The sequence below is a fragment of the Musa acuminata genome, chromosome BXJ2-3 (assembly GCF_036884655.1).
Source record: "Musa acuminata AAA Group cultivar baxijiao chromosome BXJ2-3, Cavendish_Baxijiao_AAA, whole genome shotgun sequence".
Taxonomy (NCBI): Eukaryota; Viridiplantae; Streptophyta; class Magnoliopsida; order Zingiberales; family Musaceae; genus Musa; species Musa acuminata.
The window spans coordinates 32,013,984-32,039,640 of NC_088340.1; the positions used below are offsets into that span (position 1 = coordinate 32,013,984).

Below are 25,657 nucleotides of genomic sequence, written 5' to 3' on the forward strand. Positions count from 1 at the left end.
ATTGAGTATGAAGACCAAGAGTTTGAGCAAGATTCAATAGATAAAAAAAGTTTCAATAGATAAAAAGGTATTAATTGTTTTAGATGGTTACTTGATAACTTCGATCTTACTATTTATTTCATTTTGAACTCTCTTTTTAGTCCTAAACAAGGTGTCTGGTCTCTGACAGTTCCGATGGGATAGATGGGAGCAATTCAGGTTTTCATGACATGGATCATACTTATGGTGCCATAGCCATACTAAGCATCAGCAATCCATTGTATACCATTTCTGCTGAAGGTCTAATTCCACTGAAATATATATATATATATATATATATATATATTGCATGTCTTCTTGGATGATCCAGTAACCAATCAGATACCATAAGAATTAGTCCAAGCTTGAAGCAGGGTCCAACAAATATTACTGTGCAAGTCTTCAGTTTTTTTTCTTCTTTTTTTATTGTTTGTTGACGCATTTTATGATCGGTGAGTTGCTTCTTTGCTTCTGACATTGACTATGTTCGTACATTACTTTTCCTTGGAAGTTTGCTTTAGTGTGTATGCATGCATCTTCAAGAAAAGCTATACACCGTTCGACTAACCAATTTTCCTTTGTTTGACTTGAGATCCGCCTAATGACAAGTTCCAATGCAGTGATTATTTGATGATACTGGAAAATCAGGGTTGCAATCTTTTTTAGCATTCGGAACCCTAACAAAAGTCTGTAAATTCTTTGGCTTGTTATTATTATCTGTTTGCCCTTTTTTGTTTTGGAACATTAATTTTCAATTATTCATTTGTCCCCATATTGTTCGATGATGATGATGATGATGATTCATAACATTTGATTACCTCTATGGTGCTAAATTTAGTTACTATTTCAAGAAAAGATATGGATAAATTGTGTAGGTTTCATGTAGTTAGTATTATAGCTGCCAGATGGAAAGAACATGTTAATGACATGTTTAGCTTGGTACATTGTTTTATTATTATGTTAAGTGATATTAGATGACACAAGTCAGCATATTAGTCTGGTATACTGGTACTCTACTGGTCCAGTGAGAAGTTGAAACAGGTATCTGTGTGAGGTTTTAAACCTTGTTTCATATATGTAGGCGTATGCGTTAACAGAATCAGCTTTTGCCGATCCATGCTTAGTTTTGATACTACCATAAATAATGACTAGTCGTCAAAGGGATTCAAATCCAAAAGGAGAAGCATAATATTTTTACTCAAAGGTGACTAGATGGTTTTGTGGTAGGATTTGACATGAAATGTGATTTCCAATTTTTAGTTATCAGAGTGGATGGATGGTTTCCAATTTTTAGTTATTTTCATGAATGATGACAACATGGCGCATATAACTATGTCCTGAAGACCTGAAAACTTCATACTATTTGAGTCCTAAGAAATTTGTTCCTTAAGCATGTCATAGTAGGAAAGTACATAATTTCTTGGGAACACAACTTAAGCTGAACACATACAGGGGGGCGGCTATATACCATTTTTATTAGTTGAGTTTAGTGGGAAACATTAATATAAATCATTTAGAAAGTGCTTATATATATTTGCCAAAAGGTATCCTTTAGGCTTACCTATGTTATGTCTAGGTTAAACCAATCCCTGAACCTGACCCAGCCTAAGGCCTCCGATTTCAAACTAGACCTGGGCTTTAGACTATTGCGTTCTGCTTACCGACTTTTTGTTGATTCAGAATCATTGCGACTGAGGGGTGATTGAGGAAGGGGAAGTTTGGATGCAAACTTGTGAGGCGGAAGGTCCAGGGATTGGTATTCAGCGGAAAAAAATGGGCTATATGGACATTGAAGGGGATTGGAAGGAGGAGGATTCAGTCTCGGAAGAAGCGGAAAGAGGAGGGACGACTACTTGGCGGCCCACAGGGACAATTGCTGGTACAAGGAGAGGTTGCAGTTGGCCAGAGAAAGTGATCAACACGGGCAAAGTAGAGTAGTGGTGCTTTCCATGCGGGGGCAAATATCGCATGGTCTTTTATGCTGGCAAAGCGGAACACGTTGGGGTATTTTGTCCCAAAACCATCTTGCTTTGGAAAAAGAGTTAGATAAATAAAATAGAATAGAAACAATTGTTCCCTTATTATGAACAAAAAAAAAATTAAGAAAAAAAAAGAATGTGCACTCACAGGCAATTTTCTATCGTCCATGTTTCGATGGCAATCTTGAATCCGTTGGCGAACTGCTGCTGCTACTAGGTATGTTGGTGGCATTCTCTGGGGCTTTCGAGCATGTGCCTCCCCCGGCTTGGCTGCTGGACGCACCCGATGCTTCCGAAGATTCCCTCCTCTCTCTGTCTTCAGTTTCTTTGAGAAGAAAGTCAACCCACAGGTCTGCAAAAGACTGCCAGACGAAAAAATAAATTAACGTTATGGATGTTCGCTCGTTTGTGCCAAACAACACTTAGTTACTGTGCGGAAACAAACACCAGGTGTGGTTTCTCTAAACATTTTTTGTGCCCTAGCTAGCTTGTTCTTTAAACATTTTATTTTTAAAAAACTTTCATCCACTCATAACCATTAAAAGTAAATTATTTGCCTAAGATTTGATGTAACAATTAAATGGAAACGTGAACATAATAGCCAAAAGTAAATCAAAAGTGTCAAAGGTTTTAAAAGAGAAATTTTACCTGATTATCTGAAGATGATGATGTTTCAGGTGAATTTCCTCCCAAAAAGCCTCCAACCAGACGCCCTGTCCGACCTAACATGCCCCTAACGATGCCTTTGCCAGCAGCATGTTGTGCAAAGCCTATCCTTCGCTTGTCTTCCTCGGTAAAACCCAGCATGCGAACTATAAGGTCCAAAACCTGGCTCGTGTTCGGAAGTTGCAAACAGGTTTGTCATCTACAAATAATTTAAAAAGATTCTGAGTCTGAAACATGTTACCTCTTTGCTGTGGTTCCGCTGGAAGTAAGTCACTAACAATTTGATCACTATTCGCCTGTCAGCAACACAAACATCACAATCAGTCATATAAGTATTTGAAATATTCAATTTGCCAAAGTAAAGTTCAGCCATAGAAACTTTGTTCAAACAAATTTGGGTGGTGGAGCTCAAGATTAACGAACAACTATTTGGATTATTCTAAGCTGATATTTTCCCATCATCAAACTCTTTCGAGGGCAATATAAATAGACAAATCAGAGGCCATAAAATATGTTCTTATTGATTTTTACTGTAAATTATTCTACGTCTTCTAGGACCTCTGATCTGAATATACTATCTTATTCCTCTCCAATGCATTTAAGTCACTCTTTCTTATTCCAATTTTCCTGAAAAATAGTTAATAAAAGAAGACTCTGATCCACAACGTAAACATTTAGCCATGCAATCTGATATTCAAGTAACAGGGTCAACAAGCAAATACGCAATGTGTAAAAAAATAAAATAAAATAAACCCAGCAAGTGAAATAACCTGTCAACGCAGTTATCTGAATCCAGAGACATTCTATTTACTGTTGTCATGCTCTGCTCAAGGGCACGGCGTAACTTTGCATTATCCTCCTCAAGTTTACGTATGAAGTGCTTTCCTTCTGATACGGTCCTCTCAGTCTGTGTGAGTTTAGCAATCATCTCATCTTTTTCTCTACTTGATATTTCCAGCTCATTGTTTGCAGCCTAGAAGACAGTAACATTTTCAATTCACAACTCAGAAACATTCGTAAAGATAAATAACAACAGCAGCATAAAATCTGTATTTAGTGAAAAACTATAGTCTATGACAGTTCCGCATAAACCATCCAGAATTTTGAAGTCACTCCTGGTAGTAGATAACTATATACTTGGTGACTTTTGATTATCTGAATGCTGGGACAGAGAATATAATGAGAAATTTAACTCCTGATATTTGGTTGAGGGGAATCAGGATTTTACTCTCAATCTTAGCAGAATCCAACTCCATATTTCAGAATATTTAAAATTCAGATTAGTGGCATTCCAGCTGGGAATTAATTCTTGAGCCAGACTGAATATGCTGCTCCTTTTTAATATACTTTAGCTAATCTACTCCTTTATACAACAACCAAATCCTACATCAGATCTAATGAACAGTCAAAAACGGTCTGAATGCTAGAAACTGAATCCTTTCAACCTACTTATACAAATTTTGAACTTTCTTATAGGACCTATATATGTACTGCCTATATTCGAGTGACATGCCAATGAGTGCAAAGATCATTCATGTTATTATATGTACTGCCTGTATGAATAATAACATGCCAATGAGTGCAAAGATCAATAGTATCAACTGACATTAGATAGAAAGAAACTAAAAGTCATAATTTCATTGTACCTTTAATGAGTCAAAAAATTTAGCAGCTTCTTCTCTTACCATAGCCAAATCTTTTGCCAATCGTTCCTATTGTCCGTAACTCCAAATCAAAAAAAGATATTATATTATGAAACACATATCATTGAAGTAATGAACAGGGATAAAGGAGAACTCGCCTTGGCTTCACTTTCAGCATAGTACTGGCCAAGGGCAGTCTCAAGGTTTAGCAATTCAACATTTTTTGAGTCAACTATGCTCCTACAATTTGCAAGTTTTTGCATCAGATCGATAATTGCTTCATTTGACTTATGAAGTTCATCATTTTTAAGTTTCATAAACTCTTCTTTCTTCTCTATTTCATGCTTTAGAGCCTTCTCCAACTGCGATATGTGAGTTATTTGGTGTTGACAGTTTGCCTGAAGTTCCTCAATCATTTTACTATCCTCATCCATCTTGTCTGAATCTTCAAGTTCCTAATATATCGAAAAAATTCTTCAATTCAATGACCTTGATTCATAGATATAGCTCGATGCAACATTTTACTGAATCTAGTAAAAGATGCTCCAATAGACAAAACAGATATCAAGCATTATACAATGCACAAAAGTTGGCTTTAATTACATGTAACAAAAAGAATCATCTAAAAGAAATCTTAGCAATTTCCTAGAAGGCCTGTCTTGTTCTTTTACAATTCATTCAGCACATGCCCGAAATTAAATCATCATATATAACTCTATTCCTTGCAAAGAAAGAAAAAACTCTCTTTGGTAGATAAAAATCATTGTAAGATACTAAAGTTTAAGCTACAATTTAAAAGCATGATTCTTGTCATCCTCAATGGTACGTAAAATTTCAAAAGCATGATTATTGTCATCTTCAATGGTAGGTATTATCTAAAAGGACATACCGGAAACTAATACAGAGTTTAAAAAAAATAATCAAAATATTCAACAAGTACAAATGAAAACCTCTTGCCAATCTTTTGATGACAATAATCTTCATATACATTCACGCAAATACACATGTTTCAAAAGTACTCTAGGACTGAAAATTAGTCATTGATATGATTTGTTGATGAAATGATCTTCTGTTAGGATTCCTAAATTTTAGGAATCCTTAATTTTAGAGAATTGATATTAATCTTTATTTTCCTATTTAGTTTTTCCTAGTTCTGGTAGGAGTTTTCAAGTTTTTCCTAATTATGTTAGGAGTCCTCTAATGTAGCAAATTAGGAATTACTATTTTTATTTTTGTTAGAAATCCTAGTCCTAGTTGACTAAGGATTAAATAATTCTCAAGTGATCAAATACAACTCAAAGCCTTTGGCCCACTTGGAGATTGATCACCTCGAAGCGATCAAATCCCTATCTATTTTCTTAGATAAAGTCCTAGGGTTTTGTCATCCTCAAGGAAGAAAAGGAAGGAAAACATTACCTTCTCTAGTATGTGTTGCTTAAGTCGGGCCAATTCCTGTAATGCTTTGTCTCGTTCTGTGCAGGTCTCTTCTAGTGCTTCCTCCAACTTTCTTTTTGAAAGTGCCATATTCTCTGTATCCTTCAAAGTTTTGATTAGTAAAATGCTCGTCAGTCACAAAATAGTCTTCCTATATCATTGTCCACTCAGCATGATAAAAACAGCATATGTACTAAAAGCAGACTATATCGGTAAAAGATGAGAGAAGTAACAACTCAAATCACCAGTCTCAGAGCAGATAAGTTGGAGGATATTCACAAAAAAAAAAGAAGAGAAAAACAATGAATTAAATATTCAGATCTTCTTGGAATATCACACAGACAAAGAAGATCTGGACTATAAAATTTGATGATTCTCTTCTGTGATAACATGATCGAATGAAATAACTATTGAACATAGTTTACAGAAAAACAAAGCACAGAAACATTGTTAACAGTATAGGTCAATAATAGAAGCAGGACCTGTAGATTATCATGCAAGAACAAATTCACTGTGGTAAGGATTAGAATCATATCGGTGAAGAACTAAATTTGATCAAATTTTCAGACAAGGGCAATATGGGCTTAACATTAACTGAATGATTTAAAAGAAGCAGCAAGGCAAAATGAACAAAGCGGTAAAAAGAAAAAATGAACATTGCAAGAAAATGCAATCAAGCACAATCAGTGTTCTCGTAGTTGTAAATCGATATTATTCACTCAAGTACATTAGGAGTTCTGTTGATTTTGAACACAGCCATTACCAGATTGCAGAAACAGGATACAATGCCTGTACAATACTAAGACCTACTCCAGAATTTTAGTTGTTTCATGTTTCACTAAAGCATAAAAGCCACTGAAATATAAAGAACTACCTCATTGGAGCCAATACCTCAGAGTCAACTGTATTCTCAACTGAACTCTTCATGCAAAGTTTCATATTCTTCTCAAGTTCATCCTTCTCTATCTACACAATATAAACTTTGGATAAAATTCGAAGTTACTGGAAAATTAGAACAAAGAACTCAAAACAATAAATTACAATAGTTCACATGTATAGAGATAATATAAGAAAAAACACATAACTGAAGGAGTTATTTTTCTGTCTGCAAGTATTTACCTTTAGCTTTGCATTTTCCTTCTCTAAAGTCATAATCATGCTTTTTGCATTCTCCATAGGAATATTATGTTCTTGTTCCATGTCTCTTTTCCTCAGTTCCGCTTCTAGTTGTCCTAATTCTGTTATCTTCTTATTTAAGTCCTTTTGCAACTCTTTCAACTCAATGGAGCTCTGCATGTAGAACAAAAACAATTATCTGACAGAAAACAATATGGAAGAATATGTTTAAAGAAGATAGATTATAGTATCACTATCAACTTACAATCCAATATCAACATATGCACTCAGTGCATTTGCTATCAACCCACATACAGCAGTAACTAAACTACAGTTTGAAGTGTATGCACCAACAGCTCAATACAAATTGTGTGCATCAAGTAATACAAAGGCTTCTTAAGACCAAAGGATCCTAAACTAACTGAGATAGTGTTTTCTGTGTGAACTTGAAGTAAAAATAACATGGGTGTTGCGAGGGAGGTGAGCCAACATGCATGCATGGGGATGGAGAGAGAGAGAGAGAGAGAGAGAGAGAGAGAGAGATTTTAACCATAAATAAAAAAAAACAATGAAAAGGAGGCTAACTGGACCAGACTGCCTGATCTGTGTGTGATTTTGTCAATACCAGTAAATACCGCTTGGTAAGTACCGGTCAATGTGATATATAGAACCATGGACCTAAATACCACAAGATACAGAAAGCTCATAGAGTTTATCAGCATGAAGTTGAAACCTCTAAAGGTAAATGTTTAGTTAAGCTTTTATACCAATTATGAAAAGCATAATGAATAAATTAATTGTGTAGCCTATTTGTATACGGAGATAAATTAATGGACTTGGTAAAATTATATGATAACTTATAATAGACTGGTTTTAGTGAAAATCCTGAAAATTTCTAACAGAACATGTATCAAACTGAGGATTTAAGTGAAACTCGCCCTTTTTTTATCCATCTTCAGATCATTAAGTTCGCTCTGATAAGACTCATTCAGCTGGCATTCCTCTGTCAAAAGTTAAATATTAAAAAAAAAAAGAAAACCGAATAATGCAATGACACAAAGACCCAATATAAGAAATATAACAATACCTTGCAGTTTCTGTTTTAAAAGTAATGCACTTTCGTGCTCTTGGTCGAGTTGCTCCCTTAGTTGTTTAATTTCAGCCTCGAGGCTAACCTTTACTGCTGCCAGAGATATGTTGGTCTCTTGAAACAAACCTGGATGCTCCTACATAGCAATCATCAAAAGTCATGCATGCTTAAACAATAACTGAAAAAAACAATGAAATTGATCATACAATGACGAAAACAATGAATAGCGGATAAACCAAAGAGTTGAATAGTCACGAACCAATGAATAGACAGTATCCATGCAGAATTTTCTTCAATTAATTTACTTGAAGATAAATAAATGTGTTCTGAAATGTAGTGTCAAGAAGTTCCTAGCATTTATGATATGAAGGACAAAACAACAATTACAACCTGTCCATTGCCCTGTGAATTTGCATATGTCAGCTCCATATTTCGTTTCACAGCATCATGCTCTTGCGTTTGTATGGCCCCATTGCTGATACCATCCTGCTTGGGAACATTAACCTTAGATGAATGGTTTCCCATAGGATGTGGATTCTGTTGGGAAATATGTATTTGCCATCTATTGGGGGACACTTCATCATTTCCCTGCAAAAAATTTAAGCTGAATGATTGAGAACTGCCTAAAACCTTTTCATGCAGCCCCAATACCTAAAACCTTCACCAACACATGCAGCAAATGTACTTCAAATACTAATGATATAAATTAACAATCCTACCTTCAAGATATCATAATGAATAGATCAGAAGTACCATTACTTCCAAAAGGAGCCATATTCATATCAATCATCATTTGACATTAAAAAAAGCTAATTCAAATAATGAACAAGCACATTCATACCAAGGGAAGACAACTATAAAAAAAACATCCTACAAAAGTTTAACTCAGGCGGGCAATGGAAAAGATGAGGTTTCAAAATGTTTCAATGTTCACAAGTTACTAAATATATTGACACAAGAAAAAAAGAATAATAAAACCTTTTGTCATTACTCATGGCCAAGTGACACATGCTTCTATGAGAACTAGAAATTGCTATGGTTCAAGATTAGAATTTATGAATACTGGATTTTCTTTTTAGTTTTAATTTGCATTAAAATATAATCCAAAACAAAAACTATATCAAAATACTGATGAGTGATGACCAAGTTACTTAAAAACAAAAACAATACAATGAAGGGTGTACCGCACAGTACACTTGCCATAACAAATTGCCTGCTTGGTTTTTGTGTGGGCAGTAAGCTTGGATTTCATAGAAGCTTTGCATTATTCTCCAAATCAAGAAACAAGGAAAACTGAAAGCAAATTTTTTAGTTTCTTTGCTTTTTTTTTCGAATAACTTGTTTCTTGTTTCACTATAGATGCATATGTTAATTGATGTTTGCTTCTAATACATGCTTTTCTTGTTTAATTATGCTGTACTTGTTTCTAACAGACTTAGTTAGATCTAAGTCAAACCTCGATAATTTGCATAGAACCAAGATTAGAACCTCAATGATTTTTCCTAGATCCATGCATATTCAACACATCCATGTGGATCTAGGCTAGATCCTTGCAGATCTAGCCAGATATATGTGGAACCGATCAAGATTGATGTACATCTAGCTGACAAAGATGAATAAATCAAAGCTAAATTAATATGCATTAACTAAAATTAATGCATATCTAAGCTAGATCCACTCAGATCTGACCAATATTGATGCAAATCAACATTACATCACATGTTGATCTAGACTAGATATAACCAATCTATGAAGAATCTACACCAATCTGATCTAGATTGATGTAGATCTAGTCTAATCTGCATAGATCTAGGTCATATATCCAATACTCGAGCATAATTATTTTATTGTCCACCTGAATTTGTTTATTAACATTTATAGAAAAATGATACTAAATCAATAAAGTACTAAATCGGCATGGTGCCACCATGATATTTGAAGCATCATCATCATTGATAGTGCATCTACTACTACTACATCAGTAATAGTGAAGGAATAACAAGGCTGAAACAGTATATGGCTGGTGAATTCTCTGACATGGTTGATTGCACAAGGTCCCTCACTAAGTCAAATTTCTCAGGCATCATTGAATTGAAAAAAAACTTGCTAAGCAAGTATCTAACAACTTGTATATATATCATAAGTACGAAGTGTCACGGACAAAATTGTAAACAAGATGTTTGATATAATGCTTATGTATATCCGTGTCTTTTGGTTTATTCATGCTTTGCACAGCATGTAGAGGGACGGTTGAAGACTTAACAACCCCATTTTAGTTGGGTTTAGTGGTCGTTTTAGGCTTGTAAATAAAGATTGTGTCATGTGGACACTTGTGAGAGATGTTCGGTCTGTAGTGGACCATTTTGGACCCTTTGTTGTGCAATTGTTCAGGGTTTGTAAAGTTTGTTTGTAATTTGCACTGGCTATGAGTGTTTTCTGAAATAAAGGCTTGTGGATCCCGAGTGAGACGCTTTCTCTAACCCGTTTTCTCATTTGTAGATCCTAAGGGACCATAGGAAGTTTCGGGGAGGCTGACCTTTGCGGACGAACAGACAAGGGTGTCGCACGACTTAGGCAAAACCAGCTAAGTTTGTAACAGATGGTATCAGAGCGGGACAAGCACTCATAGAAACACTTAGCATGAAAACATGGGGGACCTAGCGGGGCTGCGTTGAGGGCAGCCAGCATGCGCGATCGTTTGGGGGAAAACAGGCATGGAGATGTAGGGAAAGGAATCGCTCAGAGGAGTGGGCATCTGAGATTGACATTCAGAGGAATGGCCAACCCTTCGCGCAAAAGGCACCACGAGGACAAGCAAGCTTGGAGGAATGCGTAGCGTACAAAGGTTAGGATGGATGAGTTCGAGCTACGGCTCGACGCTGACAACCATATACGATGGTGCTCAAGGCAAGCGAGGCACTTGGTAAAGGATGAGACCATGTAAGATGGAATGGGTTGTTCAGCGACCGAAAGAATTGTGCAAAGCTCATAGAGCTGAGAGGAATTGCTAACTCGAAGAATTCAGTACTCATGCAAAGGCTTGTATGCGAATGATAGAGTGTTTGTGGTCATCCCAAGGCAACCGAAATTCGGCGCCATGGAGCATTGAAACTTTCTCTTCAGCGTGGGAAGGATACGTCCGTAGGAGGCTGAAGTGTGCAGCGAGTTTAGCATGTTGCTAGGCCTTGAGGGGTGCAGCGGGAGCTGTATTGACGTGGAGTCGCAATCTAGCAAGTGCGTTTGCGGGAGGCAGAACAATACACAGTTTGTTCAGCAAGGCAAAGTAGTACAAGGGGATGGTGGTCTCCGAAACTTTCAAAGAGAAGGAAGCGAAAAGAAAAGTTGCTCCAATGGGACAGATATCCATGAAGGATAAGTCCCGGCTCTCCAAAAGGAGAACCATGTGCAACAGATCGCACATATTGAGGAGTACCTCAAAACAACTTCATAAAGCTCAACGGACCGAACGAGTGGCGAGGAGTCGTCGCATGATCTTGCTTGAGATAATGCATTGGGGGAATGCATTGCGAGATCAAGTGGGGGAGCGACCCAAGACAACACAAATGAATGTACACTTTGAGCCGATATGGAGATCAGACTCAATGGAGGGCTGACCCGTGGAATAGTGGGCACGAGGGCCACCATTAACTCAATACAAAACGAGGAGCGAAGCAACTTGGGTGTAACTTGGCGAAGTACCCAAGCCGCATGAAGAGAGCTGGCATAGAAGATGAAACATGGAGTGGAGGCACAGAGCTTTCCTTGAACAGAGGCAAGAACAGGATCATGTCGTTCCATGGGTCCTTCGTTCTGATGGAGTGGACTCATCTTGTATGGTGCCAAAGACGAAGGGAGTTTATGGGCACATACACCTTATCTCGGAGAAGCATTTGATGGAGGAACTAATGTGACTCAACTTGCGGAGGCAAAGTTGGGTTCAGAAGGCCATGAGACGGGGCAAGAGGACGCGAAGGCAGGTACTCTTAAAGAATATGCCATAGTGCTATCATTCAAGTTGTCATGAAGGAAGCGGTGTGCAATAGAGATTGTGCTGGTAGGGGCAGAGGCCCAGGATCCAGACAATGGTGCACTAATTTCAACAACGTCAGTGGACTTCGGGAGCTACTAGGCGACAGACTGTCTTAGAGCTGTGCTTCGTTTGAGTATGACCCAAGAGCGGGTGGATGAAGGTCGATTGTCAAAGGAGCGAACACAATCGAAGGTGGAAGAGGCCTTGCGATGTGTTGGCAGAGGCCACATATGGAGGGATCACAATCCGAGTTCATCCCATAAGGATCAGAATGCAATGGGGATGTCATCAAGAGGCGACATAGTGTAGCGGATCATGGTAGAACAGTTCGTGACAATACGATACACACAAATATAGTCCCGTGAGGGACTATATCATACGGAGGTATGATCGGGAGCTATTGGGAGCTCCATTTCGATGAACAACACAACGGCAAGAAGGACTATGGATTCAAGGAGTGAAAGTCATGGTATCGCAGAGGAAGGTCTTCCGTGCGTGCATCAAATTTTGCATCGGATGAAAGCCTTGGTCATCAGCATATGAGGGTTGTATACTACCGAGGGAAAAGTTCAAATGCAAGTACCAGTAAGTCTCATTGAAGGGACTTAATTATGCAGAGGTATGACCGACGTGGTTGGAGAGTTGGACTACTCCAGAGCTCACATTCACTTAAGGGAGCCCGACAAGTTAGAGGACAAGGCCGAGTAAGCGAACGTTGCTACCAAGAAAGCTAAGGAGAACAGAATCGGTGCGAACCCGACAACATGATGACAGAGGTCATATATAGGAGTTGTATTCTGTCTTTCCATCGACCAGGGAACTACTTGGAGAACACAGAGGTGTTGAAGTAAAGGGTCGAAATGGGTGAGGAAGCGACGACGAGTCTAGAGGGACTTAGCTACCCAAAAACAAAGCATCGGTTAGAATAGATATGGATTCAGAGAAGTGCCACTGAGACATATCTACCGATCGTGAAGGGATGTAGATATGAGGCGACAGATAGTAAGGCCATGGGCATGGCAGTGCCAAGGTACTATAGAGGCGGGACTTCCGTGAAGTCATCGATCCCTTGCTCTCATAGAGGGAGAGCGCTTGGTCGTGAAAGGGGCCGAGAAAGTGGAGCATGCGGAGGCAAACTCCAAGTACCAAGACAAGGCTGAAGAGTAGAGCCCAAGAAACTTCATAAGACCGGTGTCAATGAGCTTCTCATCAAGATAGCCGAAAGTGAAGGACTTCGACTTCAGGTCGTGTAAGAGTGCATGACCAAGGAACGAATGAACGAAGTAAGCAGTACGCGGTGTTGTACCTTTGCTACTCAATGGAGTAGGCGACAGGATTGATGGAGAAGACGGTACAATCCCAGAGGCGATCAAAACTATTAAAAACTTACTCCAAGTTAGAGTAAAAACTTCCTGCATTCCAGAAGTTCGATGGCATTGAGAAGGTGAACCATAGTAGTAGCTAACTCAACGCAAGGAGTGCAAGCACTTCGAGTGCTTCAGAAGTGTGAGCAAAAAGCAGGCGAAGGCCAGTAACCAACTCGATGCATGGAGTACAACCCTCGAGTAAGCGGGCGAAGTCAAGTAACCTTTGCCTTCTCAACTCTTAAGAGAATGAGCGAAACCGAGTATCCCAATTCTCTTAGCTATCCAGCAAAGGAGCTCTGCACATGTTCAAAGACTCATCGAAGAAACAAAATGAAAGACGATAGTTGTCAAATCCTCACCAATGGTGATCATTTCTACTTAGAGTAGATTATCCGCTTTATTTTCCCAAGAGAATGCCAATCGAAAGCGAAAGTGATGCGAACCTACTTGAAAGTGACAACTAAGTGAAAGAAGAGTCGATAGGCAAATTTTGTGGAGGAATGATCCAAAAACTTCAAAAGTTTACGAGGCGATGCTCGTTAAAGCTCCAACAAGCATCCACCCAATTCAAGTAGTATGAGGCATTTAAGAGACTGACGCATAGTAAGGATGGTTTTTTCCTTTATCTGAAGGATCCGTAGGAACCAACAGGGATCAACACAACTCAGCCAACCCCACATGAGAGTCAGAGTTATTGGTGAGTTGAAATAGCATGACGGATCAAAAGTTTGACTACTAACAACAACAGCGGAGAGCAACTGGGAGCCAAGAGGCGCATTGCAGCTGGAACAGAAAATTGAAGACTCAGCAAAGGCGAGGAGTTGTAGTGTCGGTAAAGTCTTCGACGAGGACGTCGAAGGAATAAGTTGACGAGAATGTCATGGACAAAATTGTAAAGATGATGTTTGATATAATGCTTATGTATGTTCATATCTTTTGGTTTGTTTATGCTTTGCACAGTATGTAAAGGGATAGTCGAAGGCTTAACAACCCCATTTTAGTTGGGTTTGGTGGTCGTTTTAGGCTTGTAAATAAATGTTATGTCATGTGGACACTTGTGAGAGATGTTCGATCTGTAGTGGACCATTTTAGACCCTTTGTTGTACAACCATTCAGGACTTGTAAACTCTATTTGTAATTTACATTGGCTATGAAGTGTTTTCTGAAATAAAGGCTTGTGGATCCCAAGTGAGGCGCTTTCTCTAACATGTTTTCTCTTTTGTAGGTCCTAAGGAATCATAGGAGGTTTCAAGGAGGCTGACCTTTGCGGACGGACACGCAAGAGTGCTGCATGACTTAGGCAAAACCAGCTAAGTCCGTGACAGAAAGTTGAAAAGACAATGTTTATGATAACTCCCAACTTACTAATATCATCACTGCATCGATGAAGCACTATTACATGCTTGAGGATGCCAAGGAGCACGATCATAGTTATGGTTCATCCCAGTATGAAAATGATAGTGGAAGTGAACCTGCTGGTGATTAACAAATTATCAGGATTGCCAATGCGAGGGATTTAGTGGCAGCAGAGGAATTGAGGGGCCTACTCAATTAAAAAAGGGTCCTGTATGAGGTAGCCAGCCTCACCCCAGGGCGGGTTGGATGTTTCTTGCACTTTTTCAGTTGAGGTCAATGTCAGATCTCGTAGATATTAACCTCATGACATTGCCCTCATAGAGTGCTAAATAAACCAGGTTTGACAATTGCAATGAACATGATGAGAAATAAATATATGTGATTAAGCTTCAACTATATCCCCCTCAGATTTTGAAAATTAAGGGATGAATCTCAGGTTGAAGCAAAAATACTATTATTGTGTTGTTGCCAAAATCCAGATTATGACAATTGCAATAGACATGATGAGAATAAATATATTGGTAAAGCAATCGTGAAGTTATTAAACTTCAACTATATCCCCCTTAGATTTTGAAAAGTAGACTCAGGTTGAAGCAAAAATAATAGTCTGGAGTTCTAGCCAAAATCCAGATTGTCTTGTTAGACCCCACTGTTATATGGAAAAGTAACACAAGAATCTTAGCACTCAAGCATTTGTGTTAGGAACCAAATCAATCATGATTCTAAATTTCTAATCTTCTAAATCTAATTCTTCTCCCTTGGACCACATTAAAAACCCTAGTAGTGCCAAGATCCTTGCAGAACCAAAGTCTTATGCATGTGCATAAGCAAAATCCTGGTAGTATCAATTCTTTGCATCATTCTAGCTGCACCGCATAAACTTGCAATTCATTCCTCACAAACTGATAGTATGCGCAAAGAAAAGCTGCGTGCAATGAAGAGTGCACTTTGGACCTCTGAAAACAGAAATCTACAGTTTGTATTGTATTCAGGAAACACCAAGAGAAACATTGAACAAAAAAGATAATTAATACAGATCTTCGCTGTCTGGAAATTCTGAATCATAGTCCAATACCCAATAAACGCAACTGCAATCGACGTATCATGCATTTTTTACACGCTCTCATAATTACTCAGATAGATATCCCAAATTTCATCGCAAGTAAATGATCGAATCACCCAGCAGAAATGCAAAGGCACAAAAGAGAAAACGGTCACCGGGATGGCCTATAGAATTGCAAGATCTTCGGTTATATTCAACGCATAGCAACACCAGCCATGGTTCTTGAAACGCAATTAGCAATAGATACCCCATTTTTCAAGATCTTGATATAGTATACGCTTAGAGTCTAAATCCATTGACCAGAGAAATGAATGTCATCGTTCAGCTTCACAAACTGGGCGTACCTCGTCCTGGCGTCCGGAATCGACCCCATTGGCGATGGGAGAACCAGGCGGTGGCGATACCCTCGGCAGGCTCCGGCGGGGAAACCGACGTGGCGACTCCTCGCCTTCGGTGGCAAGAGCCTGGGGGCCGTGGGGCTCGTCGGCAGCGTCCAAGATCCCGTCGGCGATCCGGGTGAGGCTCTCCTTGTAGGTGGCGATCGAACCCCGCATCCTCCGGGCCTCCTCGGATCCGACGACGTCAGTCGACAGAGGGTTTCGATGGATCAAGCAATCTTGGGCAGATCTGACGAGCAAAGAAACGAGGGAGGGAGGGGGAAGCAAAGCGTCAAGAAACGATCGTTTCGACGCTCGCCCTTCTAACCGTCTGTTTCTTGCTTCGAGGTAATGATGACGAACACGGGCGTAGTGACTTGGCCACCGCACGGGAACCGATGAGGTGGCTCATACACTAGACCCTATTAAATCGGGTTCGATTACTTTTAGTTGGGCGAGACCCGAGTTAGCATGGAATAGTCTGATTTGGATTTAGGTGTCTAATAAGTAATTACTCGGAATCGTATTCAAAGACTGTTTATATATCTCTAAATGGGACCTCTCCGCTGCAACGGCAGCACATATCGCCATTTCTCTCACGTCCTTTGTTTCATCACTCCCACCGAGCTTTGTGCTCTCTCACCGTGTATGGAAGTCGTGAGCTTCGCACATGATGCTTGTGATAGCCTCCTATGTCATCCGAAAACGGAAAGCATACTCTTACCTCACACGCATGGTGTGGGGGTGGGTAGGAGGATGACGTGCCGTAAAGAACGGATCCCAAAGATGTTCGGTTTTCGTTGCCCGAAGAGGGATGTTTGATAAGATAAGTGATACCATGGGCATTTGCTGCGGGTATACTATAGCATAATTCACATTAATATTAGATCTGTGATCTGTCACGAATTTAATGTAGATATCAACTTACTAACTTGTATATATATATCTCATCATTATCCAAGTTTTTTTTAGTAGTGGTTTTGCTTCAGGCTTAAGGCTCGGCTCGGTTAAGAGCAAGGCAAACCAACTTTGGGGGAACAAGCTATCACTACCTTACTTCGTCGTTGGAGGGAGGAGGTGGAGCCCTGATGGACCCCGCTTAAAAAGTGAAAAGGGGGCCAATAACTTATTATTATCAAAAGTATAATTCAGTACCCCTTAAAATTAAAATTTAAGGGGGATAAAATGTTATCCTCATAAACGAATCTCCCACTATAACTACATGAGATCTAAAGGTTAAAATGGTAAATATGATAAAATATCCATCCGTAAAATCCTTGTATATTGACGCTCCTTCCTATCTCACAACCTTCGTTTCCATCTCTCTGATGACCCCTTCCTAAGATAGGATCGTTTTCCCTATAAAAACTTTTGTTTCGGGGAACCTTTTCTCCTCTCTCTCTCTCTCTCTCTCTCTCTCTCTCTCTCAACCACTCGCCTCGGTTGCGCACGCGGACTCCATCTCTCTGTCGCAATGGCTCAGGAAGGCGAGGGGGAGAAGAGGTACATCACCGTGGAAGAGCTCCGCAAGCACAATGCCGCCACCGATCTCTGGATCTCCATCCAGGGTGGGGTCTACGACGTCACCGACTGGATCAAGGACCACCCCGGCGGCGACCTCCCCCTCCTCAGCCTCGCCGGCCAGGACGCTACCGATGCGTTCGTCGCCTACCACCCCGCCTCCGCCTGGGCCCACCTTGGCCGCTTCTTCGTCGGTTACCTCGACGGCTACTGCGTTACCGACGTCTCCCGCGACTACCGCCGCCTCGTCGCCGAGTTCTCCAAGTCCGGCCTATTCGATGAGAAGGGCCGCGTCGCCCTCTTCACCATCTGCTTTATGCTCTTCCTCCTCGTGACCGCCGTCTCCGGCGTGCTTCTCTCGGAGAGCGCCCTCGTCCACGCCCTCTGCGGCGGCATGACGGGCTTCCTCTGGATCCAGTCCGGCTGGATCGGGCACGACTCCGGACACTACCGGATCGTCCGGAATCCACGCCTCAACCGGGTCGCCCAGATAATCTCAGGAAATTGCCTCACGGGCCTCAGCATTGGGTGGTGGAAGAGGAACCACAACGCCCACCACATCGCCTGCAACAGCCTCGATTTCGACCCCGACCTACAGCACATGCCCCTCTTCGCGGTGTCGTCCAAGTTCTTTGCCTCGATGACATCGTACTTCTACGAGAGGAAGATGAACTTCGACGCCGTCGCGAGGTTCCTGATCAGCTACCAGCACTGGACGTTCTACCCGGTGATGTGCTTCGCCAGGATCAATCTGCTCGCGCAATCCATACTGCTGCTGCTTTCGAAGAAGAATGTGCCCAATAGATGGCAGGAGATCACCGGGGTTGCCGTCTTCTGGATCTGGTACCCTCTGCTCGTCTCGTGTTTGCCGAATTGGGGAGAGCGGATCACGTTCGTCGTCGCTAGCTTGGCGGTCACCGGGATTCAGCACGTTCAATTCTGCTTGAACCACTTTTCTTCCAGCGTCTACGTCGGGCCGCCGCAGGGCAATGACTGGTTTGAGAAGCAGACGATGGGGACGCTGGACGTCTCTTGCTCGCCATGGATGGATTGGTTCCATGGGGGTTTGCAGTTCCAGGTGGAGCACCATCTGTTCCCTCGACTGCCGAGGTGCCATCTCAGGAAGGTCTCACCTTTTGTGAGGGAACTCTGCAAGAAGCATAAGCTGCCATACAATATTGCCTCGTTCTGGGAGGCCAATGCCATGACTGTTCGGACGCTTAGAGCTGCTGCATTGCAAGCTCAGGACTTGGCAAACCCAGTTCCAAAGAACTTGGTCTGGGAAGCTGTTAACACCCATGGGTGAGAGTTTTTAGAGCATGCACATCCATCTTCTCTGATTCAAGTGAGAGTTTGAAGGACTCGGTGGTGGTGGTTGAGATCTAAATCTTCCTATAGCCTATGCATGTTAGTTTTTGCTGCATTCCTTCCTTCAATTAAGTTATTATAGAAACTTTGTTGTAGCAGGGAGTTTTGGTTATGATGGGTGTCCAGTATCATGTTAACCTTGCAAGAAATAACTTAGTTCTGCAAGGGGACTGGATTTCATTATGGTTTGTCATATGCCTTCCTAGTTGATGTATTCCACTATTGTTTGACTATGGCATTGCAAAATCTCTGGCTTTAGTGGGGAGTCTTTGTTATGAAAGATATCCAGCATCATGTTAAGAAATAGCTCAGTTCTACAGGGGGAGGGGCGGGTTGGATTCCATTATGATTTGTCATAATCTTTCCTAGTTGATGTTTTCTGCTATTGTTTGATTATGGCATTGCAGAAACATTGTTATACCAGGGAGTTTTGGTTATGATAGATATCTAATAGTATGTTAAGTTTGGAAGAAATAACTCACTGCTGCAAGGGAAATGGATTTCTTCATGTTTTCTGCTATTGATGTTTTCTACTATTGCTTAACTATGGCATTGCATAAACTTTGTTCTAGCAGGGAGCTTTGGTTATGATGGATACCCAAGAACATGTTAACTTTGGAAGAAATAGCTCAGGGCTGCAATGGACTGGATTTTATTATGATCTGTCATATAGCCCTTCCTAGATGTTTTATTACTATCTTTTAATAATGGTATTGCAGAAACTTGGTTCTGGTAAGAGTTTTGGTATAAAGTATATCCAGTATCATGTTAAACTTGGGAAGAATAACCCCCTTCAAGGGGACTGGATTTCATTGTGATTTGTCATAATCCTTCCTAGTTGATGTTTTCCACTATTATTTGATTTCATTTATTTTTCTTCTCTAGATGATTAATGTCATTTTTTTTCTTCTAGAATTATTGCAAAGTCAAATCAGTGAATGCCTTCTTTTTGTTGAAATGACATAACTATGTTTCCACTCTGTTTTCTGTGTTTTTTAAATTTTTTCTTAGCATACTAACTTTTTGTACTACAGCTTTCTTGTTATCTAAGAATTCAAATTGCAACAACACCAAATTTTATTTGTAGAGCATGAATATGGTAAGGAACTCTGTGGAGGAAAGCAGCTAGTGTTTAATTAAGTGGTTTTTCCTTTTCTACATTTATTTTAAAGCAAAATATATCTTTTCTACTTCCTCTCATGAATCCATTATGAACTGCCTCATGCGGTCAGTAACTTACGATTCCAAAATAGTGTTTCAGATTTTTGCCTTGTCAGTTTATTCATCTGTTAAATTTTGTATATCAAAATCAGACTTTGCTGACTCTTTTTGGCCACTGATCTGAATTTCCAACTGGCAATTTTTATGGTGCCGATTAGCTTATTCATGTTATTGGTCTATCTGATTAGATCAAGACAAGACCAGTCTGTGAATCATGTGGGCTGTTTCATATATGGTTGATGGAGTTTTGTCATTCATATTGTCCACATCCTAGAGGGTTCTGTCATTCATATTATTATCTCTTGTTGTTCCATCCAACATCTCATATCGAAGTAGATGGACCCAAGGTATGTGTATTTGGAATATCCAACCTTGTTTTGGATATCCCATACTTGTTTGATAACATGGATTACAGATGATTTTAGAATCTGGAGTGATGATTTTGTTGCTTACTTTTAAGCATCTCATTTTCAGAGTATGCTTCAAATCATGCTAGTAACTAGAAGATGGACTCCATCTCCAAGTTGGACAACTGGAGACCAAGAGTTTCATCATAGTTGTGCTTCATGGAATTTGTTTATTTTTTTATGGTTTCACAGGAAATTAATCTCTGTTCTCATTTCATCACCAGCCAATGCAGATTGTCCGTACGGTAGTCATCTGCCAGCCTATATAGAACACAAAAAGCCAGAAAGAAAAGAATGCAATGCTTGGTGAACCACACCTTCAATCCCTTCTGTTTGTTTTAGACCTTCCTACTAGTGTTATTTCTTCCTGTGATCAATTACTACTGAAGAAAGCTCAAAGCAAATATTAGGAAACTAGGGCATACATGGATCAGTATATTACCAGCTGCTCAGCTATTGTAGTTAATGAATTTAAATATTTGGAAATTTAAAAAAATGGTACCTGGACTGTCAATTTGTTGCTGTGTCACACTGGTTGCACTAGAATAACTTAGTTCTTGAACCCTTGATTCAGCATCTCTGTTAGACAGTGTCAGGGGAGCTTGATCCATGCACAACAAATGATATCTTGAATAGTATAAACAATTTTATAGTAACAATGCCCAGCAACACACTTACTTGAAGCAAAACAGTCTTTAACACCATCTAAGCTGTTGGTAAGGCTTTTAGCTTAGTTGCAACCTTTTCTCGTCTGAAACTTGCAAGAAAAACAGTATATATATATAGGAGGTGGGAAAGAAGTAAATCTTTTCTGTGAAATCTAACATGATGGTGAATTTAGAAGCACCTAGAGAACCCACCAATAAATGAAAATACACTCATCAAACGGTAACACTTGATATCAACTTTAATGTTGGAAAGTCTTTTAGGTAGACAGACAATATGATCAGCTGGAAGGGAATACATCCAGCAGGTGGAGGACAATTACCAAATATATATTTCCTGGCTATGTCACCAAGATACAGGGCTTCGGCAAAAAATAACAGTGCAACAAGTTGTTCTGGGAAACAGAACCTTTGATCAGAATGAAATCCATCAGGGGACTGAAACCTTTCTTGTTTTGAAGGTTTTGTTTTTGGTGAAAAATGCTGAAAGCATGCTCTTACTGCGAGAATGAGGCCTATATATCTCAAGCTTACTGAGACTGCCAAAGGTTTTGGATGTTGATGGCTTTGAAGCCCCCAAAGGATCCTGCCAAGAAACATGTCAACCACTGGTTAGATGTAGGGGAAGAAATAATTTAGATAGTAACTTCTGCACGTAGTAAACCAACTAGCAGCTCCCAAAAAGAGGAAAGGATGGCCCCATCCCAACTCTTCCTCTCCATGTCTATCTGGTGCTCGTGGCAAAAACATCTTTGCATGGTGCAGGGTGGCACCAACAATGGCACAATAGTGGTAGTCAACAAACTACCTCCTCCTGCGACCAGCATCCTATCTTCTATGTTGGGAAAGGGAATAACAATATCATCAAGAAAGGACATTTGTAGCCTGGATTGGTCGAGTTCACCTGATTTTGCCCAAATTAATACATATCCTATACCAGCACCCATCTACATGGTTGTGGTGAGAGTGGAAAAGCCAAGTCCTAGCATCATTGGAACTAACATATCTAAGAACACATCGTAAAGCATTTGTTTAGTGTGATAATTCATATGGATGCCAATGAAAAAGAATGGCTCAAGGATAATAAAACTCATTACCAAAAGTACATGAATAAGTCTATATCTCCCAAATATCCAGGAGCCCTCAAAAGTTATATCTCATAATATTGAAACATTAAGAACAGAGCAAAACTAGGATTCCATTAAGTTGTAAATTGGTCTATAAGATAATAGTTGATATGAAATTTACCATCGAGCCAAATTTGTCTGAAGTCATATCAAAAGTCACATTTCCGTTAGATGCCCGAGGATGACTTGATAAGGGCAGTGATGGAGCAGGCTCTTCTGCAACTGATATTTACATATCCTTGCAAATCAAAAAATAGCTTCCAACAATACAGGTGCATCTTGGCTAGAAAGCATCAACAAATAACAATACCTAAAAGGTGGAAGACTTCAGAATTCACTTTAGGGGTTTTAGCGTCCTGAGTGCTGCAAAAAAAGCAATTGAAACATATAAGAGAATTACCTAAATTCTAGTATTATCAGGAGTTTATTGGTAGCAAAATGCAGAAGCTTACCATGGTGCTGTAAGGGGAGATCCATTTGATGCAGAATTAACTTCTGAAGCTAGGTGCCACGAAAGAGTTTTTGATGTGGATTTTCCTTTAACAACAAAAAATGGAAGTTCTCATGAGGCATCAACATATGATACACATGAAGATACGATCAAAAGAAAAAAGAAATGCATAAAAAGCATAGCTTCAGACCTGGAGCATGAGAATGAGATTTTGCTTGAATAGGATTCACATTGCCATCAGCTGGTATATGTGATTTATTCTGCACATCGTTACCGACAGAATCTGGCTTCGATTAAACAAAAAGGTCAGATATATGATATCACTGTTCCCTAGAAAAAGGGTAACATCATTATTCTGGAACATACCTGGTAAAATGTAATGCTTGTGATGTCTCGAAGTTCTTGCTGACATTTGAAGCTGATTAAGACCTTCTTTATCAACATAAGCTTGGCAAGTAAAAGTTCGCTGAAACACAAGCAGCAAAAATTACCTCTGTATGAAATGTCAGGTGTACTACCACTTGAACAGAGCAAACATACCTCATTTAAAGATGAAATCTTCATTTCTATGGTTGATATATCAAGCATTTGTTGTTCAAACAGGTCTGTCAGTTTGTAAGCAACTGTACCGAGATGATCTATGGCATTCACAAGGGCTCGAACAGCATAATTCTTTAGATTATCCAATACCCTAATAAAATTGCTTAAACATTTAATATGATGCAAATATATGCATTTAGAAAACAAATTTATCGTAACAAAGGAAAAAAATGACAACCAAGCTAATTAAAAAAAATTCTAGACTTCGGTTAAGTGCAATTTGGCAGATGATACATCCATCATTTCCATTAAATAAGAAACAGGAGTGATTTTGTTGAATGCTGTACATAATAACTCTAGTGATAGTCAACCAAACTTGGTATGTGTTTCTTTGGCCATCCATAGGAAGGGAAGAGTAATTGATTAATGATCATGACTAAGAATGGCAGCCGTACTGTCAGCCTAGTTTATCTCTAAATCATGACTAAGAAAAGTTGCAGGATGCAAGTTCTTATTTCTTCTCCTTGAATTGGTGAGCTTTTTTGCCTTCTGGAGGCAAACTTTAGAACATATCAACTCATTTGCCAAGTGTGTCTCTGTAGGATACAAAGCAGAAGAGATTGAGAATAAAGGAGAAACTGTGCATGCATTCTTCACACTCTCTTAAATTAAATTAGTTTCTTTTAATAAGTATGAGAAGTATAACTAAAGAGAACATCTCAATACTCGATGATTTCATACTCAGTAATATCTTAAATCAATGAATAGAAAGATTCTGTTTTCCACAATATAAAATCAATTCATCATCAATAAACATGTCAAAATTCTGCAAAGAGTCTGCGTGCAAAAGTCAGGCCAGGATCACTAAACAAAGAATTTTGATCTGGTTAGTTATGTAATATCTCAATTTTACTAGTCTCACCTTTTTATGTTGTTCATCATCACTAACTCATCATGAACATATCATAACAGTGATATCTCCAAAGCCATCACGTTATGTATATAACAGATTGGGCATAGCGTGGAATGTTCCTAGTGGAGAAGAAAGCTCTAAGGATTAACATGTTTTCTTAACAGAAATAAGGCAATTTTTTATCATCTTTTGTATTTGACCAATGAATCTAGAAGATTCAACACATATTTCATCCAAAAACGACATATTACTCGATGAAAAAAATCATAAACAAAGCATCATAATCAATTATTCAAAAACTTTTACTTAGATAGAAGACCTTACATCTGTTTCTGTTCACCATGAAGGTAAGACTTTTCACAATACTCAGCAGCAGAGTAGAGCTGTGGTCTCAGGTTCTTGAGTTCCTGCACACAGTATCGAGTAGCAGATCACGTCCACAGCATAGTAACATTCAAATGATTCCACGGCTTAAAATAATCCAGGATTGCAGGTGAACAGAGCGATCAGGCGACAAGAGATGGGAGTGAACGGAATTCATCAAGAAGCAATCAGAAAACCGTATAACGACCACAGAAACCCTAACATCAGCACCAAAAGAAACAATCAACAGAACAATCAAGAGCTCAAATCAAGAAGGTTTCACAGTATGAAAGGAAAACCGATCAGATCTGGACGCGGAAGAACAAGCAAAGAAACCGGATCGGATGGAGAGGAGGAGGAAAGAAAGACCTGCAGAGCCTTGACGAAGGTCTTGCTCCTCTCCATGGAGACCTCGTCGAAGGTCATGGCGCCGCTCTCCGACCGCCATTGCTGCATCCTCCCGCTCCTCTTCCACACCACTCCAGCGATCGGGCAAAAATGAGCCGAACGAAAGGGGGGAGCGGGAGCAGTTAGGCAATTAACTCCGTCGTCCGCTCGCCTCCCTCTTATGGATTAGGCGTGGAGCCGACGGGAATTGAAGCGGAAGCAATACCGGGAAAATGGGAAGATGCCTTATCACCGTTGGTTGCCTTCGAAATCCGATCGAGCACGGATCGTAAAGCGGGGTGGGGAAGTGTGATGTGACCGCGGTGGGCAGAGGTGGATGTTGGTGATATGGACATGATGCAGTGGATCAACTAGCAGTCGATTAGGTGGACCAACATGAGGACTACTCCACCCGGCACTAGAAAAGCAGATTGCGACCGCTCCTCTTAAAGCGTGCTCTCCGCTGTCCCACGGACACGTGCTGCGTTGTTGCCGCATGATGAGCTTTCTTCCTCGCCAAACACGCTTCGAGTAGGCGCCCGCACGTGCCCCGTG

General features: G+C 39.9%; 3 protein-coding genes across 3 annotated transcripts; 1 reads left to right on the forward strand and 2 right to left on the reverse strand.

Annotated features, from left to right (window-relative positions):
- Positions 1-2,069: 2,069 nt before the first annotated feature.
- Positions 2,070-16,535, reverse strand: LOC135607721 (golgin candidate 4-like). Its single transcript, XM_065099737.1, has 13 exons — positions 16,107-16,535; positions 8,337-8,534; positions 7,944-8,082; positions 7,795-7,859; positions 6,860-7,030; positions 6,632-6,706; positions 5,723-5,842; positions 4,465-4,761; positions 4,310-4,375; positions 3,434-3,636; positions 2,905-2,959; positions 2,646-2,825; positions 2,070-2,359 (listed from the first exon to the last, which is right to left on the reverse strand). Exons 1-13 carry the CDS (start codon positions 16,314-16,316, stop codon positions 2,156-2,158), a joined length of 1,983 nt encoding a protein of 660 aa, XP_064955809.1. The 5' UTR covers positions 16,317-16,535; the 3' UTR covers positions 2,070-2,155.
- Positions 16,536-17,336: 801 nt separating this feature from the next.
- Positions 17,337-19,123, forward strand: LOC135607723 (acyl-lipid (9-3)-desaturase-like). The gene has a single exon (XM_065099739.1). It carries the CDS (start codon positions 17,614-17,616, stop codon positions 18,964-18,966), a length of 1,353 nt encoding a protein of 450 aa, XP_064955811.1. The 5' UTR covers positions 17,337-17,613; the 3' UTR covers positions 18,967-19,123.
- A 2,406-nt stretch (positions 19,124-21,529) lies between these two features.
- LOC103978404 (probable protein ABIL1) lies at positions 21,530-25,306 on the reverse strand. Its single transcript, XM_009394184.3, has 9 exons — positions 25,085-25,306; positions 24,677-24,759; positions 23,440-23,590; positions 23,266-23,365; positions 23,090-23,182; positions 22,901-22,985; positions 22,759-22,811; positions 22,570-22,670; positions 21,530-21,907 (listed from the first exon to the last, which is right to left on the reverse strand). Exons 1-9 carry the CDS (start codon positions 25,169-25,171, stop codon positions 21,752-21,754), a joined length of 909 nt encoding a protein of 302 aa, XP_009392459.2. The 5' UTR covers positions 25,172-25,306; the 3' UTR covers positions 21,530-21,751.
- Between the last annotated feature and the right edge of the window lie 351 nt (positions 25,307-25,657).

Bases quoted from the DNA above. Each gene is read 5' to 3' on its own strand.
- LOC135607721 (XM_065099737.1), bottom strand. From the start codon at position 16,316: ATGCGGGGTTCGATCGCCACCTACAAGGAGAGCCTCACCCGGATCGCC. The intron at 2,826-2,904 runs GTAACATGTTTC...AACACGAGCCAG, and splicing joins AGCGGAACCACAGCAAAGAG to GTTTTGGACCTTATAGTTCG. The intron at 2,360-2,645 runs GTAAAATTTCTC...TTCGTCTGGCAG, and splicing joins CATCATCTTCAGATAATCAG to TCTTTTGCAGACCTGTGGGT.
- LOC103978404 (XM_009394184.3), bottom strand. From the start codon at position 25,171: ATGCAGCAATGGCGGTCGGAGAGCGGCGCCATGACCTTCGACGAGGTC. The intron at 23,591-24,676 runs GTAAGGTCTTCT...CAATTTTATTAG, and splicing joins CATGGTGAACAGAAACAGAT to GGTATTGGATAATCTAAAGA. The intron at 22,671-22,758 runs GTATTGTTATTT...TGTAAATATCAG, and splicing joins TGAAGTCTTCCACCTTTTAG to TTGCAGAAGAGCCTGCTCCA.
- LOC135607723 (XM_065099739.1), top strand. From the start codon at position 17,614: ATGGCTCAGGAAGGCGAGGGGGAGAAGAGGTACATCACCGTGGAAGAG.